Source organism: Mustela lutreola, chromosome 16 (assembly GCF_030435805.1).
Source record: "Mustela lutreola isolate mMusLut2 chromosome 16, mMusLut2.pri, whole genome shotgun sequence".
Lineage (NCBI taxonomy): Eukaryota > Metazoa > Chordata > Mammalia > Carnivora > Mustelidae > Mustela > Mustela lutreola.
In genome coordinates, this window is record NC_081305.1 from 54,896,598 (window position 1) to 54,916,227 (window position 19,630).

Consider the following 19,630-nt stretch of genomic DNA (forward strand, 5'->3'; position numbering starts at 1 on the left):
CACCGCGGAGCATCATGGACCTTGTATTCCAGGCTGTGTTCTTTTGCCGGGGGCGGGCGCAGCCACAACATGCGTGGGAGGCGACAGGTCGCGACGGCAGCGACAGGTGGCAGTTGGGGGTGGTGGCTGAATCCTAAAGGGCTTTCCAACCCTTGTTTTAAGGAGTGGAGATACGATTCCCGCAGACTTCATCTTCTGTTCCTCTTCTCTCCTCTGGGATCTGAGACACCCCTGGGTCCGCCATAAAGGCGGGGCTTGAAGCCCCCGGGTTGGGGAGAGCTATGCTGTCCCTCCTCCGGCGATGATGTCATTGCCCCCCCTCCGCAGCCTCTTGCTGCCCTGAGCTGCCGGGGCTGGGTCACCCCTCCCCCAACGCCAGCCCCGGATTCCCCCATCCCCGCACCGCCTCGACTTGGGGTGAGTACGGGGGAGGGGGAGAAGGCTCGGGTATTGGGGGCGGTAAGACGGCCCAGATCCCAGTTTGGGAGGCGGGATACCCAGGAGATGAAGACTCAAAAATTACAGCGGAGAGATTCTTCCTTAATAACGAGGTTTGGGGGCCAAGGTTTTTGGAGGGTTTGGGGAACCCAAGTTCCTAGGCAGAGTCTCCGTATTTTCAGCTTTGGTGTTCGGGAGACCCCGTTTCCTAGAACTGATAGGAATGGAGGCGGAGGAACGATCCTGGGGTCCTAGAAATTGGGAAGCGGGATACCCTTTTCCAATTCCAGGGCCTTGGAGAATGGGGGAGGGTAAGTTAAAAGAGGGCGCCTAGGATGACGGAGGTGGGAGTTTGGAGCTTTCAGGAATTTCAGGGAAAGATTAGGTTGGGAAGGAGGAGAAAAGAGAAAGGTCTGAAGGGGAGGACAGATATTGGCCTACACCCTACTAGTGTCTATGGCCAAAAAATAGAGTCCACTTCCCTCTGGTCTGTCTGCAAAGGCTGGGCGTCCCATAGCTGGAGCCTACATTATGCCTCCAGAAGCCTACCCCACGGATACAGAATCCAGGCTCACAAATCCCCCCACATAACCTAGTGGGGTCTGGGGAGGGCCATGAGGGAGTGATGGCATTCATTTTTCCCAGGGCCTGATGGAGTCTGGACTATCCTGTTACTCCTTGCCCTGGGGCCTCCTTCCTGCTCCTATGGTCTTTAATCTGGAGTCTCACCCCTATTTCAGCCTCCTCCCTCTCCTTCACACCTTCTCCACATCTTCTGACCTCCGCAAAAATCGCTGGTTTGGTAACTTGATCCCGTGCCTGACTGCTGTCAAAAGCAGAAGAGAAAAGTAAAGTTGGGGGGAGGGGAGAGGATATAAAGGAGCATGGCTGATTTAGGTCCTTATTCTAGCCCCTACTCCCACTCCTAAGGCCTACCCAACTCCTCCTCCAGTCACCACCCTCACACCCGACTTGCTCAGAAACCTTACCCAACCCAAGCCTCAGCCTAAGTCCAGTCCCTCACCTCAAGACTCACTGCTTCTGCCTGGGGATACACCAGAATTCTGGGCAGAGAGGAGTAGGAGGCTCCGATGTCTCTTCTCTGCCTTTCTGGGTCCCATCGGGGGCTTTAGGACTGCTCACGGATACTGGATTCAGGATACTGAATCGGGGGCAGCGGGGGAGCCCAGGGTCTAGGGGGTGAGGGAAGCTACCTCCCTGGTCTGCAAGACGGGCCTCACTTCTGCAACTCTCTCCGCAGTGACGCAGCCTCGAGTCCTGGCCAGGATGGGGATTAGAGGGTGTGATGGGGGGGGGGGGGGGTCAGAGACCAAATGACAGCAGGACAAAGTCCCAAAGAAGTGGGGACAGAGACTCAGAAGGGGGCAAAAGAGACACAGGGAGCGAGGATAGAGACCCAAATAGGGGCACAGAGAAAAAGAAAGGGCAGAAAGAGAAAAGGCACTTACAAGGGAGGGAAAGTGGTGGAGGAGAGGAAAAAGATACTGGGAGGGAGGTTGTAAGAGAACAAGAGCAAGGGGGACAGAAAGGCAAGATGAATGGGCAGAGAAGGGGGTGGGGAGTAGAGATTGGGAGAGGGGAGTGGAGGACAGAGACACAAAGAAGACAGAGGGTTGGAGGGAACAGAGACCCAGAGAGTGGGAGACAGGGTCCTAGAACAAGGGGGACTGCGACCCAGAGAAGGGGCAGATTGGCGAGGAGGGGCGGGGAGGGGGTAGTGGAGGTTAGAGACACAAAGAGGACGGATAGAGACAGGGAGGGGACAGAGGCCCAGAGATAGAGGCAAATCCTTGAGAAAAAGGTACAGAAACCAGGAGAAAGAGACTGGGAATAGGGGGGAAAGAGACACAATTGGGGGAGAGGATGGGGGCAAAGACTCAGAGGAGAGGGACACCTTCAGAGAACCATGGGACAGAGACCCAGAGGGAGGGTAGAGACTTGTAAGAGGGGCCAGAGTCTCAGAGTGGTGAGGGCAGAGACGAAGGGACAAATACTCAGAGAAAGGGGAGAGAAAGACATCGAGAGACACAGAAACGGGAGCGGGGGGTGGGTGGGTAGGCGATACGAACCAGCCGCCGCACCTGCAGAGGGAGGCGGCGGGCCAGGGATAGTGCCGCGGGAGGAAGCCCGCAGCCCCTGACCCACCCCCTTCGCTCCCGCAGGCACCGCCTCCTCCCGCCGCAGCCCGGGCAGCAGCCGCTGGCCCCGCCCCAGCGCCTGCGCCCTGCTACTCGGCGTCTGGCCAGCTAAGGGGGCGGGGCCGGACACGCCCTTCATATAGCCCCGCCCCAAACCTCCCTCTCTCCCCTCCCACGGGGACTCCCGGACACCTAGCCCCGCCCCATTTTTTCATTGGTCCTGCTTATTTCCTAGCCTTCGTAGCGCTTAGGTTTTTCCCCTCCGCCGCCCTTAAGACTCCCTCTTCACCAGTCCTCATTTATCCTTTGGTCTCCAGTCTGCAGTTCGCTGTTGTGTAGACTTGGTCCCTTTTTCATCAGCAGTTGGAAGTTCTTGTATCGCCCTCTAAAAGCCCCACTGACTCTTATGATTCTCTCCCAGTTTCTGAGCCCCAAGACTCCCCATTCCAGGTCCCACCCTTCCAACCAGCCCAGTATCTTTGTACCCTGCAGATCTCACCTTTCCCATAGTGTACCCATTATCCGTTCTCTACTCTCAACCCAGCCCCACCCCGCCTAGCCTGGTTCCTTACAAGCCTCTTAGAACCATACTCCCGCCTTCCCACAGCGCCCTTCAAGAGGTTTTCTACCATTCGTAGACCCCGCCCACCTTCTTCAGATCCGTTCCATCCATCCTGACTCTCATTTTCCCGGCCCAGCACTGTCTAACCAGGACAGGTTTGCAGCTCCGGTCCCTCCTCTTCCTTACTTTGCCCCCTTTCTTAGTCCTAGCCAGACGCTCTCAGGTTTCCAGGCCTCGCTTACGTGCGCTCCTCCTCACTGGGTCTCAGTCCCTATTCCAGCCTAGTGCCAGTCTCGCCAAAGTACTCTACATTTCCAGTTCCCGCCCCTCGTTTAGTCTCGCCCCCTCACTCTCCCAGGCCAATTAGGACTGCTCGTAACTTTCTCAGGGCCCTGCCTCTCCTTATGATCCGCCCTGTGGCGACAAAGCGAAGTTAGGGGCCCAAGCCGACTGTCTCCATCCGCCCTTCCCCACCGGGTCCTGCTTGCCAGCTCTCTGTCCAGTCAGGACCGTCTCCTCCATGCCAGTCAGAAGTCTTTAAATAGTTTGGACGTGTCCCCTTCCTCTGCTGCACCCATTCCTTTTTTCAGTTCACTTAGATCTCATATCTGGTCCCACCTCCTCTGTTTTCCTTGCGCAGTCCAGCCCCTCAGCTTCAGTTGTCGGTCCCGCCCCCTAACGCCTAGCTCCGCCCGCCCCTTCTCTCAGAAAGATCCAATCGGTGTGCTTCACCTGCAGCCCCGCCCCGTCCAGCTAGGCTGTGCCGAGTCTCCGACCTTCTCCCTGCCTGAGCCCCGCCCCACCTCCCCCAGGCCAATCAGTTCTGTACCTCCCCTACAGCGGCCCCGCCCCCTTCCCTCGTCGTCTCCTCCACCCAATCCTGTCTGCCTCTCCCCCTGAGGCCCCGCCCCCTACTCCCCGCCCCTCTCGCCCCGCCCCCCGTCCAATGCTGAGCTCAGTCTGCGTCTCGTCCTTCCGCGGGCGCCAGGGGGCCAGCAAGCAGCAGCCGGCACCACCGCTGCAGCCGCCCGAGTCCCCGCCGCCGCTTCCTCCGCCGCCGTCACCGCCGCCGCTGCAGCAGCAGCAGTCTGCGCAGCCCGGCCCCGCCGCGTCCTCGGCGGGCCCCCCGGCACCTCGCGGGCCCGGGGGCCGGCGCGCCGAGCCATGCCCCGGGCTGCCGGCGGCGGCCATGGGGCGGCACGGCGGCGGCGGTGGCGACAGCGGCAAGATCGTGATCAACGTGGGCGGCGTGCGCCATGAGACGTACCGCTCGACGCTGCGCACCCTGCCGGGGACGCGGCTGGCCGGCCTGACGGAGCCCGAGGCGGCGGCGCGCTTCGACTACGATCCCGGCGCTGACGAGTTCTTCTTTGACCGGCACCCGGGAGTCTTCGCCTACGTGCTCAACTACTACCGCACAGGCAAGCTGCACTGTCCGGCCGACGTGTGCGGGCCGCTTTTCGAGGAGGAGCTCGGCTTCTGGGGCATCGACGAGACCGACGTGGAGGCCTGCTGCTGGATGACCTACCGGCAGCACCGCGACGCCGAAGAGGCGCTCGACTCCTTTGAGGCTCCGGACCCAGCGGGCGCAGCCAACGCCGCCAACGCCGCCGCCCACGACGCGGGCCTGGACGACGAGGCGGGTGCGGGCGGCGGCGGCTTGGACGGCGCGGGAGGAGAGCTCAAGCGCCTCTGCTTCCAGGACGCGGGCGGCGGCGCCGGGGGGCCGCCAGGGGGCGCGGGCGGCGCAGGCGGCACGTGGTGGCGCCGCTGGCAGCCCCGTGTGTGGGCGCTCTTCGAGGACCCCTACTCGTCGCGGGCCGCCAGGGTGAGCGTGCTCTCAGAGCCCCCATCCCTCCTCCCCTTCCTGGAGATCCCAGCCCCTTAGGAGTGCCCCCATCCTAACCCGCAGAATCCGGCGGCGGGTCCCAACCCCTTCTGGCCTTCCTGGTCTCTGGGCCTCCCAGGTTCTTCTAGAGAAGCCTCTTTGTCCAACCCCGAGTTTCCCGTACTTTTGTGAACACACCCCCTCTCCCTGCCATTCCCAGATCCTCGGAAGACGCTTCCTCAACCTTCAGAATACCCCAGATCCCTCCAAACCCCACCCGGCTTCCCTAGGCTCCCCAACACGTTTAGAAACTTCTGCCCCGTCTGTGAATCTCCTGGGCTTCTCTGAACAACCTCACTACCTCCTTTCTTGGACTCCTGTGAGACCCTCAGAAGAACTTTCTCCAGCCCCGAGTCTTCTGAGCCCCTGTAAATCCTTTTCACCTCTCTGGGTCATCCCCTCAGACCGCTAGAGAACCCCTCTGCAGCCCTCAGTTTCTTGGACCATCCCCAGACCCTCAGAAGAAGACTTCTTCTTCTTCTTTGAAGATTTTATTTATTTATTTATTTATTTGACAGAGAAATAGAGATCACAAGTAGGCAGAGCAGCAGGCAGAGACAGAGGGGGAAGCAGGCTCCCTGCTGAGCAGAGAGCCCAATGCGGGGCTTGATCCCAGAACCCTGAGATCTTAACCTGAGTCGAAGGCAGAGGCACAAACCATTGAGCCACCCAGGTGCCCCCAGAAGACCTCTCTTCTTAACCTTCAGTGTCCCAGACTCTGTGAACACTGCCCCTACCTTTCCCTGCAAGCTGCCTCTCCTCTGAAGCTCCTCTCCAACCCTCAGTCCCTGGGGTTCTCCCTATGCCCCTCTCCCTACACCTCCTCTCTCTTCAAGTTTGAGTATTCTGGCTATTTTTGAACCCCACTGTGCTCTCAAAGTCTTAGAATACTCTGCCTCAATCTCAGAACCTCCTGGATCCCTGTGAGCCCCCAAACCACTTGCTCTGGCTAGCACACTTTCCCCCTCTCCCCTATGGCAACACAGAGTCTTGAGGAGCCTTTCCTCCTGGGACCCTATCCAGTCCCCTCTGTGTCTATGTTCACATATCTTCCTGCATCCTCCACGCCAACTCCCATCCCAAGGACTTTCCCTATAAAGCTCCAGACTTCCCCCAAGCCTTTCACACTCCTCCTCAGTGTCTTCAGAAGAGTCTTGAGCCCCCATAATACGTCTTTCCTCTCCAGAAGCTCCCATATGCCTTCTTCATCCACAGATTCTCCCAGCTTCTTCTCCCTTCCCACTTTTTATCTCTAGGATCCCCCATCCAGAGCCTCCCAGTCCTTTTCCAAGTCAATCAACTGACTTTTCTCCTACTTTACTGAACCTCAATCTTTGGGACTCCCTCCCCCACCCCCAGTTATCTGTCCCAAAACTTCCTCTCAAAATAGCTCCCAGTTCTTTCTACTCTGCCTTGGTATCTTTCCACTGGTCCCTACCCCAGCTCTGCGCATTCCCCCTTTCCCAAGCTCCCCACCTCTCCATCAGCCAAACCCCAGGGCTGGGCCTCTCTGCTCCCCTACCCCAAAAGTGAACCAGAGAGTTCACACTCTAATCTTAACTCCCTTGAAATGCCAAATTTATCCCAAAGCTCCCTTCATCTTACCCCCCAAAACTTCCTTCAAAGGTCTCTAACTTCCTGGGCTAAATAGCTACCCTCCCCCTTTGTTCTCCCTTGAACCTCTTCCTCCTACTAATTTCCTCCCTGTGTTGGAAGAGAGGGGGACAGTTCAAAGTGGGGGGAGGATCAGAAAGGAGGGGGAAAGAGGTACAACTCCCGGGCCCTCTCCTAGCCTCCGGGGGACCCAAACACCCGGAGGAACCTGTCCGCCCCTCCCCCCACCGTGCCGTGTCCTGGGCCGGGAAGGACGTGGAGCCGCAGTGCCGCATTCGCGCCAGGGGAGGGAGCGAAAGGGGGGGGGGGTAGCCCAGAGGCACTGCATAAAGTTTGGTCCCAGGAAGCGCTGAGTTGGCGAGATTTGGGGCTGGGTGGGGGTAGGTAGGGAGGAGGAGGTTCGGAAGGGCCTTAGCCCTAAATGCCCCTCAGGCCTCTGAGTGGCCTCCTCCCCTATGGCTGGGGCGCCCTTCTCTCGTGACTCCGTTGAAGGGTGCTGAGGTGAGACCTCGGGGTCCGGGACAGTTATGGGGGAGTGAGGGTTGTCACTCACTTACTACACAAACGGTTTTTGAGTGTCGGCTTGCCAGGTACTTTCCAGACTACAAGTGAGAGAGCTTGACAGACAGAGCTGGGAGCAGAGGCCAGTGCAACGTAGAGAATACAGCCCTACTTCATCCTCCCTCCCCTCCCCGTAATTTTTCTTTTCCTTCTTACAGAGACTCCTTGCCCTCCTGCCCCTTCTGCTTCTGAACCACCTGGGGGCAAGGGATTAAACCAGCCCCAACGCAGTCCAGACTCTACAGCTGCGCTCTGCGACGGGTGCCCACCTTTCTTTCCTTGCCCTGGGAGGGAAGGAGTTAAACTCCTTGCCTGCGGCCACCCGAAGCGAAGCAGCGGCACTGCGGCTGCGCCCAGCTTGCTCTGCTCCGGCCCGGAGGGGGTTAAGACCGCTCTCAGCTGCGGCGGCTGCGCACTGCGGCGGGGGAGCTGGCCACGGTGCTGGCCGCCGCGCGCTCCGCCTTCCGGCCCGGCCGGCCCGCCCCCATTGCGGTGCCGCAGCCTGCGCCGCGCACCCGGCTCGGAGCGGGCGGGGGAGCACGGGGCATGCGCTGTGCGGCGGCCTCTGGCCTCTTAAACCACTGCGGAGAAACGAAGAGGGGGGCGGGGCAGAGAGGGCCAGCGCTGACCCCAGCCCACCCCAAGGTCCAGGACTGTATGTGCGGCAGACTCTGGCCCACCTCTCTGCTCTGCACTTCAGATTAAAGTTGAGCCTTCCCAAGTCCAGACCCCGCCCCCCAGCCCTGTGGAGGAAGGGGAGTGGCTGAAGGGGTGTGCAGGCCCCCAGCCCACCCCAAGGGCTGGTGCTGTCTGCAGTCGGAGCCTGGGCCCCCCGCTTTTCTCTGCATCCCTGATTAAAACTCAAGCTGCCCAGGTCCTCCCTCCTCCTCTACCCAACTGACTAAAGCCCCCCTTTGCCTTAACACCCATCTCCTTCTCCCTGCAAGGCACTAATCCCACTCTTCTCTTCTCTGCATATTTGATAAAACCCACTGTCATCTCCAGGGGCCAGCTCTGTCCCCTTCCTTCTCTAAGATATTGACCGCACCTCCTCTGCTCCTCAAGGTTTTCTTCAAAATCTACACCATTGCATTCAGGACTCTGGTTCTCTCCATCTTGAAATAACACATGTGCGCCCCACCCCTTTTCTGCACTTTTGGCTAAAGCCTGGTCACCTCTATGGCCCTGGCTCCATCATCTCCCCTGATGCTTGGGCCCCTGACCCTCCTTTCCTCTCCACAGCCTGAAACCCCAACCCTCCTTGCTTTTCTCCTTTTCTATTTCTGCAGACTTGACTCTTCACTTCCTTTCCTATTTATGGCCCTAACACCCCTCTGTGGTTCCAGCCCTTTGCTGTCCTCTCTAGTTGAGGGTGACACCGAGCTTTCTCCCTTCTCTGGAGCTGGTCATTGGGACCAGAGTCCTTAAGCCCTGGCTGCTCTCTGAAGGCCTCTCTGAAGGCTCTCTGAAGGTCTCCAACTAATGGATGCCCACGTACCCTAACAGGAGCGCAGTCTGGCTTACTGAGTTCCAGATGCTGGGCCAAGCACTGTTTCTGGAGCCAGGACTTCTGTATATTCATCTAACATAATCCTCATAATAATCTGGTAACAACAACAAAAAACCTGAGGTGTAGAAAGCTTAAACTTTTTGCCCAAGTTAGACACAGGAAAGGCTGGATTCAAATCCAGGCTTTCTTAACCGTCAGGTACTCTGTCTCCCCACCCACCTTCCCCCCTTCCCCTTCCCTTGGCTCCAAGCTGAGCTCCAAAGCCTCTGATACACAGAGGGTGAGTGATCTTGGTCTCCCGCCACACCACACCCCTATCCCTCCCCCCAGCATCCTTGGAGCCTGCTGGGAAGTCCTGAGATAGGACACAGAGTGTGGGAATGTGGTCTGGACATAGAGCAAAGGACCAGAAATTGCTGCTTCCATGAAAACAGTTGCCCATCTGTTTGCACTGCTGGAGTCAGCTCCTATCCCAAGCTGGGGGGAGCTGCCTCCGATCCTTTTCCTCCCCTTTTTCAGGTGTTAGAGGGGACAGCAGGGTGCGGGCTGTGATGGAGGTATGGGGTTTCTGAATTTCCCTGGAGTCTGGGGCTGGGAAAAGGGGCCGCTGTGGACTTGGCTGGTGGACCAGATGCCTGGGTCATCTTTTGCCCTCTCTCTCCTGCCCTGCCTCACAGTATGTGGCCTTCGCCTCCCTCTTCTTCATCCTCATCTCCATAACCACCTTCTGCCTGGAGACCCATGAAGGCTTCATCCATATCAGCAACAAGACGGTGACCCAGGCCTCCCCAATCCCCGGGGCTCCACCAGAGAACATCACCAATGTGGAGGTGGAGACGGAGCCCTTCCTGACCTATGTGGAGGGCGTGTGCGTGATCTGGTTCACCTTCGAGTTCCTTATGCGTGTCACCTTCTGCCCGGACAAGGTGGAATTTCTCAAGAGCAGCCTCAACATCATTGACTGCGTGGCCATCTTGCCCTTCTATCTCGAGGTAGGCCTGTCGGGCCTCAGCTCCAAGGCCGCCAAGGATGTGCTGGGCTTCCTGCGGGTCGTCCGCTTCGTGCGCATCCTTCGCATCTTCAAGCTCACGCGCCATTTTGTGGGGCTGCGCGTGCTGGGCCACACGCTCCGCGCCAGCACCAACGAGTTCCTGCTGCTCATCATCTTCCTGGCGCTGGGCGTGCTCATCTTCGCCACCATGATCTACTACGCTGAGCGCATCGGCGCGGACCCCGATGACATCTTGGGCTCCAACCACACCTACTTCAAGAACATCCCCATTGGCTTCTGGTGGGCCGTGGTCACCATGACGACCCTGGGCTACGGAGACATGTATCCCAAGACGTGGTCAGGGATGCTGGTCGGGGCCCTGTGTGCCCTGGCCGGGGTGCTCACCATCGCCATGCCCGTGCCCGTCATCGTCAACAACTTTGGCATGTACTACTCGCTGGCCATGGCCAAGCAGAAGCTGCCCAAGAAGAAGAACAAACATATCCCCCGACCCCCGCAGCCCGGCTCTCCCAATTACTGCAAGCCTGACCCTCCCCCACCGCCCCCGCACCACGCCCACCACGGCAGCGGCGGCATCAGCCCCCCGCCCCCCATCACCCCACCTTCGGTGGGGGTGACTGTGGCTGGGGCCTACCCACCCGGCCCCCATACGCACCCCGGGCTGCTCAGGGGGGGAGCGGGTGGGCTCGGGATCATGGGGCTGCCTCCTCTGCCAGCTCCTGGGGAGCCTTGCCCTCTGGCTCAGGAGGAAGTCATTGAGATCAACCGGGCAGGTGAGAAGGGTGCATGGGGGCGGGGCCGTGGGGAGGTAGAGAGGTTCTTAGCAGGCGGGAGGTCACTGCTGAGGTTAAGAGAGATGGGGGCTTCATGACAGAGGAGAGAGGGAAAGGGGAATGGCTATTGCTGAGGTCAGTGAAAAGGCACAGAAACAAATTCTGTGTGAAGGAGACAGCTTGGGGAGAGACAGACATTCTGGGGGACCTGGGAGGCAGAGTAATGAGCCTCTGGCCAGGAGGACTCAGACACCCGCACAGAGCGGGTCTAATGTGGGAATCACTGGCTGGCCGGAGACCTGGCCAAAGGACAGTTGCAACCTCAGAGTCTTCCAGTGATGACCCTGAGAAAAGAGTCTAAAAGCAACAGTCAGAAATCAGGCAATTGTCACTGAGCAGGAGAGTGAGGACAAATGGAGGGAGGGGTGGGGATAGGGTCAGTGACAGAGAGTTCAGGTTCTAATAACAGTGAGGCCAAGAGAGGAGACAAGGCTTAAAAACCCAGAAGATAGAGGCTAAGAAGATAGGCCCAGAGGGTGGACCGGCCACGTGATGGTGACTCGGGACCTAGGGCCTGGCTTGGGCTGTGCCAAGAGCAAGAGCAGCCCAAGAGGGGTCTGAGAGACAGAGGCTGCCGAGATAAAGAGGGGAAGCAAAGGAGATGAGCTAGAAGAGAGTTGACTGGGTGTTGCCCACCCCTCCCCCCCAGAGAGTCTGTGACTCTGAGGCGATGATTGGGGGCAGTCCGGGGCTGGTGCAGCCCCCCCCCCCCCCCCCCGTGACTTAAGTAGGTCAAGAAAGGGAGCTGGGCGGCCTGGCCCTCATCTTGCTCCCTCAGCCGCTGACCCAGTTTCACACCAATTAAAAATAGCTTAAGTCAGAGCCTGGGGGACCCCCACTTCTCCCCTCCCTACCCTGTCACCTTCCCAACCCTTCCCCACTGTGCCCTTTCCAGCACCCAATACAATCCCTAAGCCACTCCCTCTCTGTCCTCTAGATCTCCCAGCCAATCCTCCAAACCCATCCCAACCCAGGTACCCTACCAACCCAACACTGCATCCCAGTCCTACTTAGTTCACTTCAACCAACTGCCCCCCCAGCACCCTATCCCAGCCTCCTTCCCAGCACCCACCCAACTTCCTAACCACCCTCCAAATGCCCAACTCCCCACCCCAGCCCTGCCCTTTCCAGCACCTAATACCTGGCCCAACCACCACTTCCTACCACTCAGCACCCTTCATCCACACCCACCCCTGGCTGCCCTTCCTTCTCCCGGTTGTCCTTCCCCCCACCCCCAATGACTGGCTCCCTGAACCCACCAGCACACACCCTGACACCCTGCTTCCAACTGTGCACCCCTCCTGTCCCCTCCTTGAGACACCGTGCCCCTCAATCACCTACTTCTGGCACCCAACATTCTCCAACACCCTCCTTGCTAATCTCCCCTCCATCTTCCATCTTGAGTTCCCACACCTCACTCTGTCCTCTCTGTCTCTGTCTGACCCCCCCACCCCATGCAGATCCCCGCCCCAATGGGGACCCCGCTGCAGCTGCGCTTGCCCATGAGGACTGCCCAGCCATCGACCAGCCCGCCATGTCCCCGGAAGACAAGAGCCCCATCACCCCTGGGAGCCGAGGCCGCTATAGCCGGGACCGAGCCTGCTTCCTCCTCACCGACTATGCCCCTTCCCCTGATGGCTCCATCCGGAAAGGTGAGGTGCCCTCCACTGGCCCCGGGACCCTCCCTCTCTTTCTCTCCCTCCCTCAGGGGAGGGGGGAGAGGGAGGTGGGGGGAGGAGGTGCTGGACTTCCCTTCCCGTATCCCCTGGCCCCAAATTCCCTTCCTCCCAGACACCTCCCACCCCCAAATTTCCTCACCACTGACCCTTCACCTGTCTTTATTCCATCTCCATCTCCCACACCCACCCCCCGACCCTCTGGCCTCTTCCCCCACCCCCAGCCATCGGTGCTCCCCCACTGCCCCCCCCAGACTGGCGTAAGCCAGGCCCCCCAAGCTTCTTGCCCGACCTCAACGCCAACGCTGCAGCCTGGATATCCCCCTAGTGGACGAATCCCCTCCCCCCGGGGTAAGTAGCCCCCAACCTTGTATCCCCACCTCCCTCCTGACTAACCCCTCTGAGAACATGTGGCCCCCACTGACCGAGACTCCCGTCCCCTCACTGAACGGCTCCATCCAATTAACCTGCAGCCACGACCCCGAACCTATACCCACCTGCCCAGGACTTGCCCTGCCCCTCACTCACCCACCAGAACTAACCCAGGCCTCCCCACCTGACCTCCCTCCCCTGCCCATCACGACTGAGCTCCAGCCTCACCCCTATCCTCATCTCTTCCCTTGCCTCCCCCCTGGGTGTCTTTTAAATTCAATGAAGAAAGCAGGGTGCACACCCAGCACACTTCTAGGTGCAAGCCAGGGTGAGGGGGACTCAGTTGCTCATGCAGCGACTTGTGAACAGACCAAGGCATGCACAGAGTATCTGTCTGTACCTGCACATCCCTGGCCCGGTGCTCAGCACAGGGAGGCAGCAGGGAAGACCATCCCCCTGCCCCGGGGGAGCTCCCGGTTTGATGGGAGAGGCAGACACTGACCTAGAAAGTTCCTGTTTGAGGTGATCTCTGGAAGTGGAGGTAGCGCAGGGACACACAGTATGCGGAACACTGGAACTCTCCAGGGTAGGAGGGAAGCGACAGGGAAGGTTTCCCGAAGGAACTGATGTCTGGAGTTAGCCTGACCTCAAGCGAAGAAATGATCTCATTAGACGGTGGTGACCAGAGGGACCAGCACAAGCAAAGCTGAGGAGACCGGGGACTGGCAGGTAGACAGGCAGGAAAGCCGGACTGGACTGAAAGGCCAGGACCTTGGTTAGGGCCCCGGGGAGGGCAGGTGGGCTCTTGGGCTGTGTGTGAGTAGAGGTCAGGAGGCTGGATGAAGATCCAGGGGGAGGGGGAGGATGCTGCCTGTACCCAGCTCAGGGCTGTGCACAGGGATGGAGAGGAAGGGACAAGGTAGAGGGAGTCAGGGATGGGGAGGGGGCTGGGGACTAGCGGTGGGCAGATGAGGGGGAGAGAGTGGCAAGGTAGTCGAGGAATCTTTCAGCAAACACAGTCGGGCATTTATTTTCTGCCAGGAAGCGAACACACATTCTGTAGTCTTCGGAGCCACCCTAGCTTAAGGCACAGGGCTTGCTTCCTCCATCCCTCCATCCGCTCCTTCACGGAGCAGCTCATTACTGAGGGCACAGCTCCAGGCGCTGGAGATTTGGCAGCGCACAGAGCAAGAATCCGCCATCACAGAGCGAACATGCTAGAGCACAGATTGGCACGCTTCAGCCCAGGGGCCAAGTCTGCCAGCAAGCTGTTTTGTAAATAGAGTGGAAGAGCTGCCATGGAGAATGTGTGGCCCACAGAGCTGAAAATATTTAGGAATTGGCCCTTTGCAGGAAACATTTGCCACCCCCTGATCCGGGGAGCAGAAAATCAAATGAACGAACAAGGTGATTACTCTGGCCACTTCGGGGGGGGGGGCACTGGGAGGGGGGTGGTCTGCAAAGGGCTTTTTGAGGAGGTAAGACCGAAACCTGAACAGTGCAAAGGGCCAGCTGGTCAGAAGGCACAGCAAGTGCAAAAGTCCAGGGGTACTAAGATGGGGTGAGCTTGGTTTGTCAAAGGAAAAGCAAGGAGGGGTGTGTGGCTGGAAGTGACTATCCAAAGGGAACAAGTGTGCCAGACAGAGTATGCGGGGCGGGGGGTAGGAAGGATCATGATAGGTTTTGGTGAGAGGCTAGATTTGATCTTCAAAGTGATAGGGAAGCTGCCTGAAGGCACTTGATCGCAACAGTCTGTGGAAACTTCTTTAGAAATAGAGATAATAGCCCAAAAAATTCCTGCTTACAGCCTACAAAGATGCTGTCATAGGACTTGGGGAGCCTCCAGGGACAGCCTTGTCTCAAGCTCCTTGTTTCACAGAAGTTCAGGGGGGCCTTGAGTGACCCCCGCCACAGAGCAGACAGGGACGAGAATCCAGGCTTCCAGGCTCCTCGTCCAGGAGGGACTGTGGCTCCTCTCTTTCCATCCCTCCATCTCCCCCAGTTCATCCTCCATTTTCATCTCATTATCCCCCCCTTCCCTGCTCCCGCCTCACCCTTCCCCCTGCTTGCACCCAGTACCACCCTTTGTTTCCCACCCCAAGGATCTAGATGGGCCCCAGAGAACTGAGGGGCTCAGGGAGTGGGGAGGATTTGGGAATGGGAGGGAGGGTGGAGTGGGGCGGGCGGGTGGAGGTCTCTGCTGCTCTTGCCTCTGATGCCAAAATCCATTCATTGAACTCAAATAGTGGCCGGAGCTGATGGGGCTGACTGAGCGATCTGCTCCCCCCCCCCCCCCACCGTCCTGGGTCCCTCCCCACTCCTGCACTTCCAGGCTCCTCCCTTCCTCTCTGCCCTCCCTGGGTGTCCACTACTGTCTCCCCCACTCCTCCCAAGACCCTTCCCCCTGGCCCACCCCTTGCCCACCCATGACCCTTTCCTTCTCCTCTTCTCACACCAACCTCCTGAGTCCAACTCCTGACACCTGTTACCCTTTCTTCCCTAACCCTCCCCCAGCCTCCCTCCCCTGGTCCTCCTCCGCACCCACCCCCTCCTCCCCTGGTCCTCCTCTCCAGCCACCTCGGAAGCTCCTTCCATATTTGATGTCTCTGGCCGCCCCCATTTCACTGCTCCCCTCCCCCGGAAAACACCAGAGAGGAGGAAGAGATTCCGGCGTTTCTCCGTCCCCCCAACAGTGAGGCTGTGTTGGGGGGTTCCCCCTGACCACCCTCCCCCCGCCGTGACTCTGTGTATTTCTGTCCCCAGCTCTTGTCACCGCCTGAGACCTCGCGAGACCCTCGGTCCCCCCCTGCCCCTTCCCCCCAGGTTAGCAATTGGGAATGGCTGGGAGGGGGTGTCCCCAAGATACTGGGCTTCCAACCCTGGCCCCCCAGGCCCCTTCCCCTCTGGTCAAGATGCCCTCATCCAGACAGACCTCTTGGCATGGCCCAGAGAAGTACTGAAACTTTCCCCAGACACTGGCAGAACTCAGATCTTCCCAAGCTTTCAAGAAACCACACACATACTCTCCCAGTCTTAGATCCCTTTGGCTCTCAAGACACTGTGAGAACCTTCCCATCAGAAGGTTTCCACCTCAAGACTTCATGACCCTTTAAAGATACCCCATTACAACCTGCAGGTGAGCCTTGGCCCACTCAGACTGCTCTCCAGCAACCCCCCCCCCCCAGGCACTGCCCGCTTTTGCTCCTTTCCACCTCCCACAGCCCCATCACCTGCCTTTCCCCCTTTCCCCACCACTAGGTCAGCCCCCACCCAAGCCCTCCCACCGGCTGCTCCCCTACATGCATTCCACCAAGCTCCCTCCCCATGCCCGGCTGCCCACCATCTGCCTTGCTGCCCCCCACCTTTTTGCCTCAGATAAGGGGGCCAACGGGGGAGGGGGAGGGGAGGTGGGGGGCAGGTTGCGGTGGGGTTGGGTGAGGGAGGCTCGGTGGGCATCACCCTGCCTCCTAACCCTGAGTCTCTCCCCTCTCCCCATGTCTGAACCTTTCTCCTTGATGCTGACTGACTGTCCAATTTGTTCACCTCTCTCTCTCTCCATCTCCTTGGTCCACCTCTGTCCATCTTTGCCTCTGCCATCTGTCTTGTTATGTCTTGGTGTCTCTGTCTCCCATCCCCTCTGTCTCCCTCATTTTATGTCTCTATCCCTGACCCTCTGCTTCACCTTTTTCTGTCTCTTGACTTTTTCTGTCTCTGGCTCTCTGTTCTCTTTCTTTCTCCATCTCCCTTCCCTCCTGGTCATTTCTCCTCTGCTTCCCTGTCTCGGGGTCTCTCTGTCTGTTGGACCCTTCCCCTGCACCCCCATCTCCATGCTTCCTCCCGTGTTTCCGACCCCCCCCCCCCAGGTTACGAGAAATCCCGCAGCCTGAGCAGCATCGCGGGCCTGAGTGGGGTGTCCCTGCGCCTCGCGCCCCTTGCCACTCCCCCGGGCTCTCCCAGGGCCGCTCGCCGCGCTCCCCCAACCCTGCCCTCCATCCTCTAGCGCTCCCCTCCCCCCTGTGGGGGGACTCGGGGGTGACAGGGAAGAAGGTCAAAGGAGGTGGGGGTGGGGGAAAGGGTTTTTTTTTTTAAATCAAAAAGTCATTAATAATATGCAACTGAGACGACGACGCCAGCAGACACCCCCGGACCCCTCACCCCCACCTGGGCCCCCAGGATGGAGGGGGAGGAGCCAAAGTCCAGCCCCCCCAACTCTCTACCCTCCCCCCCAATAAAGCCTTCTCAGGTCTCCATGAGCCATAGGACATCCCGCTCCCATAAACTCCTGTAAATATGTCCAAATTATGCCAATTATATTTTGGGGCACCTCTCCCCTACTCTGCATGCCTCCCTCAATCTGGACACCCCCCCACCCCACCCCACCTCAGCAATAAGCCACCAGGGGCTGCATGCCACAGGACTGAGGGAAGGGACATTCTGGGAAGGGGGCAGGGATCTCAAAGGGAGTTTAAGCCACAGGAGGGTTTCCTGGCCTCCTACTCTTCACCCCAGGAGGGCAACCCATCACATTGGTGTGATATATATATATATATATAATATATATATAATATATATATATATATAATATATATATATATATATATATTAGCAACAATATTGGGGAAGGAGTAACAGTCACTCGAGCCCCCAAAATGAGCTGAGCTCAGATGGTAGAAGCAGAGGCATGGGGTGTGTGCTGTGGACAGCTGCTCCCTCAGCCTTTAGGAGGAACCCTGGTGAATGTGACCCTGTCATCTCTCCCCAATTCTCCCTCCCCATCCCAACGTTCCCCCAAGGGATCTGCTCGCCTCTATTCTTGCTGCATGGACTCAGACCTCCCATCTCAGAATTTCTGGGATGATCTGGCCCTAGCACACAAAATTCCCCAATACCCCCTTCAAATTACCAGGACATGAGACCTGTACCCAGAATTCCTGAGACCAACCCTGGCACCCTGCATCCCCTAAATCCCCACAGGGTCCTGGGACTTAACCTCTGCATACAGATGCTGCCCCCTCAAGCCCCACCCCACCCATTGCCTGGACTGCATCCCAGCACCTTGAACCTCCAAGACTTGACCCAGCCCTTCAGCTCACTTTTAGCCTTTGGGATGCTCCAAATCCTTCCCACACTTGGATATTTCTTGGACACCCCCAAATCCTCAGGCCTCCCCCCCCATCCAGATATCCCCAAATCTCTGACATCAGACATCCACCTCAGGTTCTCCTGATGCTAGAATTTCCAAGATAGGCTCAACCTGTCTGCAATTCCAGGGAACCAGACCTTCCCCTGGGCATCCCCTTTCTTATGCCTAGACCTGCCTCTTCCAAGAGCCCCTCCCCCTACATGATGCCCAAAACGGACCCTCTTCATGGACATCAGTGTTTCCCAGAGGGCTATATTTGGACCCCTGGTGATGTGCTAAAGTTTTAGGCAGTACAAGGACACTTAATCTAGAAAAGTTTTGTCTTTTACGGCATCTTCCAAAGAAGTCGGTAAGTCCGGATACAGCTGCCTAGCCTGGACACCGTTTATTTAGGGTAGAGTGTTTCCACTCACAGCAGAGGCTGTGCCCCCCCCCCCCCCCCCCGTCAAGGGACACTGGAACATCGGAAGCTTGGGAAACGACACACCTACGGGGGCTGGAATCCCAGCCCATCCTTCCCTGGCATTCCTCGTCCTGCGATGCTCATGGGCAGAAGATCATTTCTCATATCCCATCCTGGCTCAAGGATGCGCTACCTCCCCCAAGCCCAGAGACCACACGGTCCCAGAATCCTTAGAGGGGACCACCCCTTTTGGAGCTGGAGACCCACGGAATTAGCAACCTCCCTCCTTCTGCTCCCACGGCCTCAGGAGCCCCCCCCCCCCAGCCTGAGGGTTGGGGGGTGTCACTGAGCATGATTCTTGATGCAACGATTCCTATGCAAGGGGCATTTTGAGTCCCCCATCCTTCTCTTGGACCCTAAACCCTGGCGAATCAGGGGTGAGGGGTGGGGCAGGTTCTGGTGGGAGCGGGGTGGGACGAGGCAAAGGGCTAGGGGCTCCAGACACCAGGGTATGGGGGTGGGGACCGGTTATATTGCCAAAGGGTTTAACTTATTTTAAAAAAAAAATAGCCCCCAGATTCCCATGACCCTCACGGAAGCCGAACAGCGCAGGGAAAGGGGGTGAGGATCTTTTCCAAAGGGTACAGACCTCTTCCTAACGTCTCCCCCTGCTCGCCAATCTGCCACACGTACCCAGCTTTTTAGTTCAGCTTTTGAAAATAATCACGATCATAAACTTTTACAAAACGTGACTCTCGTCCTTCACCACCGTCCCCAAACCCCAAGTCAACAGTGTGGGATTCGGGGAGGAAGAGAGAGCTAAAGGGACAACTTCCGAGTCCCGGCTCCCCTTTTCTCCTCGGCCGCCAGGGTGCCTGCAACTACACGCATGCGCTGCATGACGCGCTCCCCACACGCATGTCGCGCCCCTCCTGCGCTCCGGGAACGCACGGACACGGGGCGGGGGGCGATTGGGGAGGAAGGAACGGCGGGGGGGGGGGGGTCTCCCTGAGTTCAGCGGCTCCTCCTCCCCATCACACACACAGCAATAAGACTCTCTCTCTCAAATGTGGGCGGGGCGGGCCTGGCCTGTTGAAGTGGGAGGTGGGAGGAGTGGCGAGGGGGCGCTCTCAGGGATGGGGGCGGGTGTCCGGAGTCAGTGTGGGGAGGGGAGGTCTGCAAATCGTCCAACTCTGGTGCTAATGGCGGGTCTTCTCAGCCCACCCCCAGGGCAGGGAGGGAGGGGTCGGCATGGCCCCACCCCCAAGTCTCCCCCACGCCCACCCTGGGTGCATGAACCGCCCAATGCAGAAGCTGCCGCATGTCACCTGCCCTCCCTAAAGAAAAGTGTCATGCCCCCTTCCCACCCACCCTCTTACTTCCCACCAAAATAAAAGTTTCCTTTTCATTTGAAAATTGCATCCTGTTTGCTGGGGAGGTCTGATCCGGGCCGGCTTGG

General features: G+C 58.6%; 1 protein-coding gene across 5 annotated transcripts; it reads left to right on the top strand.

Annotated features, from left to right (window-relative positions):
* The first annotated feature begins 12 nt into the window (after positions 1 to 12).
* On the top strand, positions 13 to 16,964 carry KCNC3 (potassium voltage-gated channel subfamily C member 3). Of its 5 annotated transcripts, none has more exons than XR_009348545.1 (6): positions 13 to 4,987; positions 9,410 to 10,517; positions 12,038 to 12,229; positions 12,478 to 12,604; positions 15,389 to 15,448; positions 16,489 to 16,564. XR_009348545.1 is itself a non-coding variant. In XM_059151027.1 (5 exons), exons 1-4 carry the CDS (start codon positions 4,106 to 4,108, stop codon positions 15,403 to 15,405), a joined length of 2,199 nt encoding a protein of 732 aa, XP_059007010.1. In that variant the 5' UTR covers positions 13 to 4,105; the 3' UTR covers positions 15,406 to 15,448; positions 16,489 to 16,623. The 5 variants fall into 5 exon arrangements, 3 of the variants coding, with proteins under 3 accessions (XP_059007010.1, XP_059007011.1, XP_059007009.1); XR_009348546.1 differs by having other exon boundaries at positions 12,508 to 12,604; XM_059151027.1 differs by lacking the exon at positions 12,478 to 12,604 and having other exon boundaries at positions 16,489 to 16,623.
* Positions 16,965 to 19,630: the final 2,666 nt, after the last annotated feature.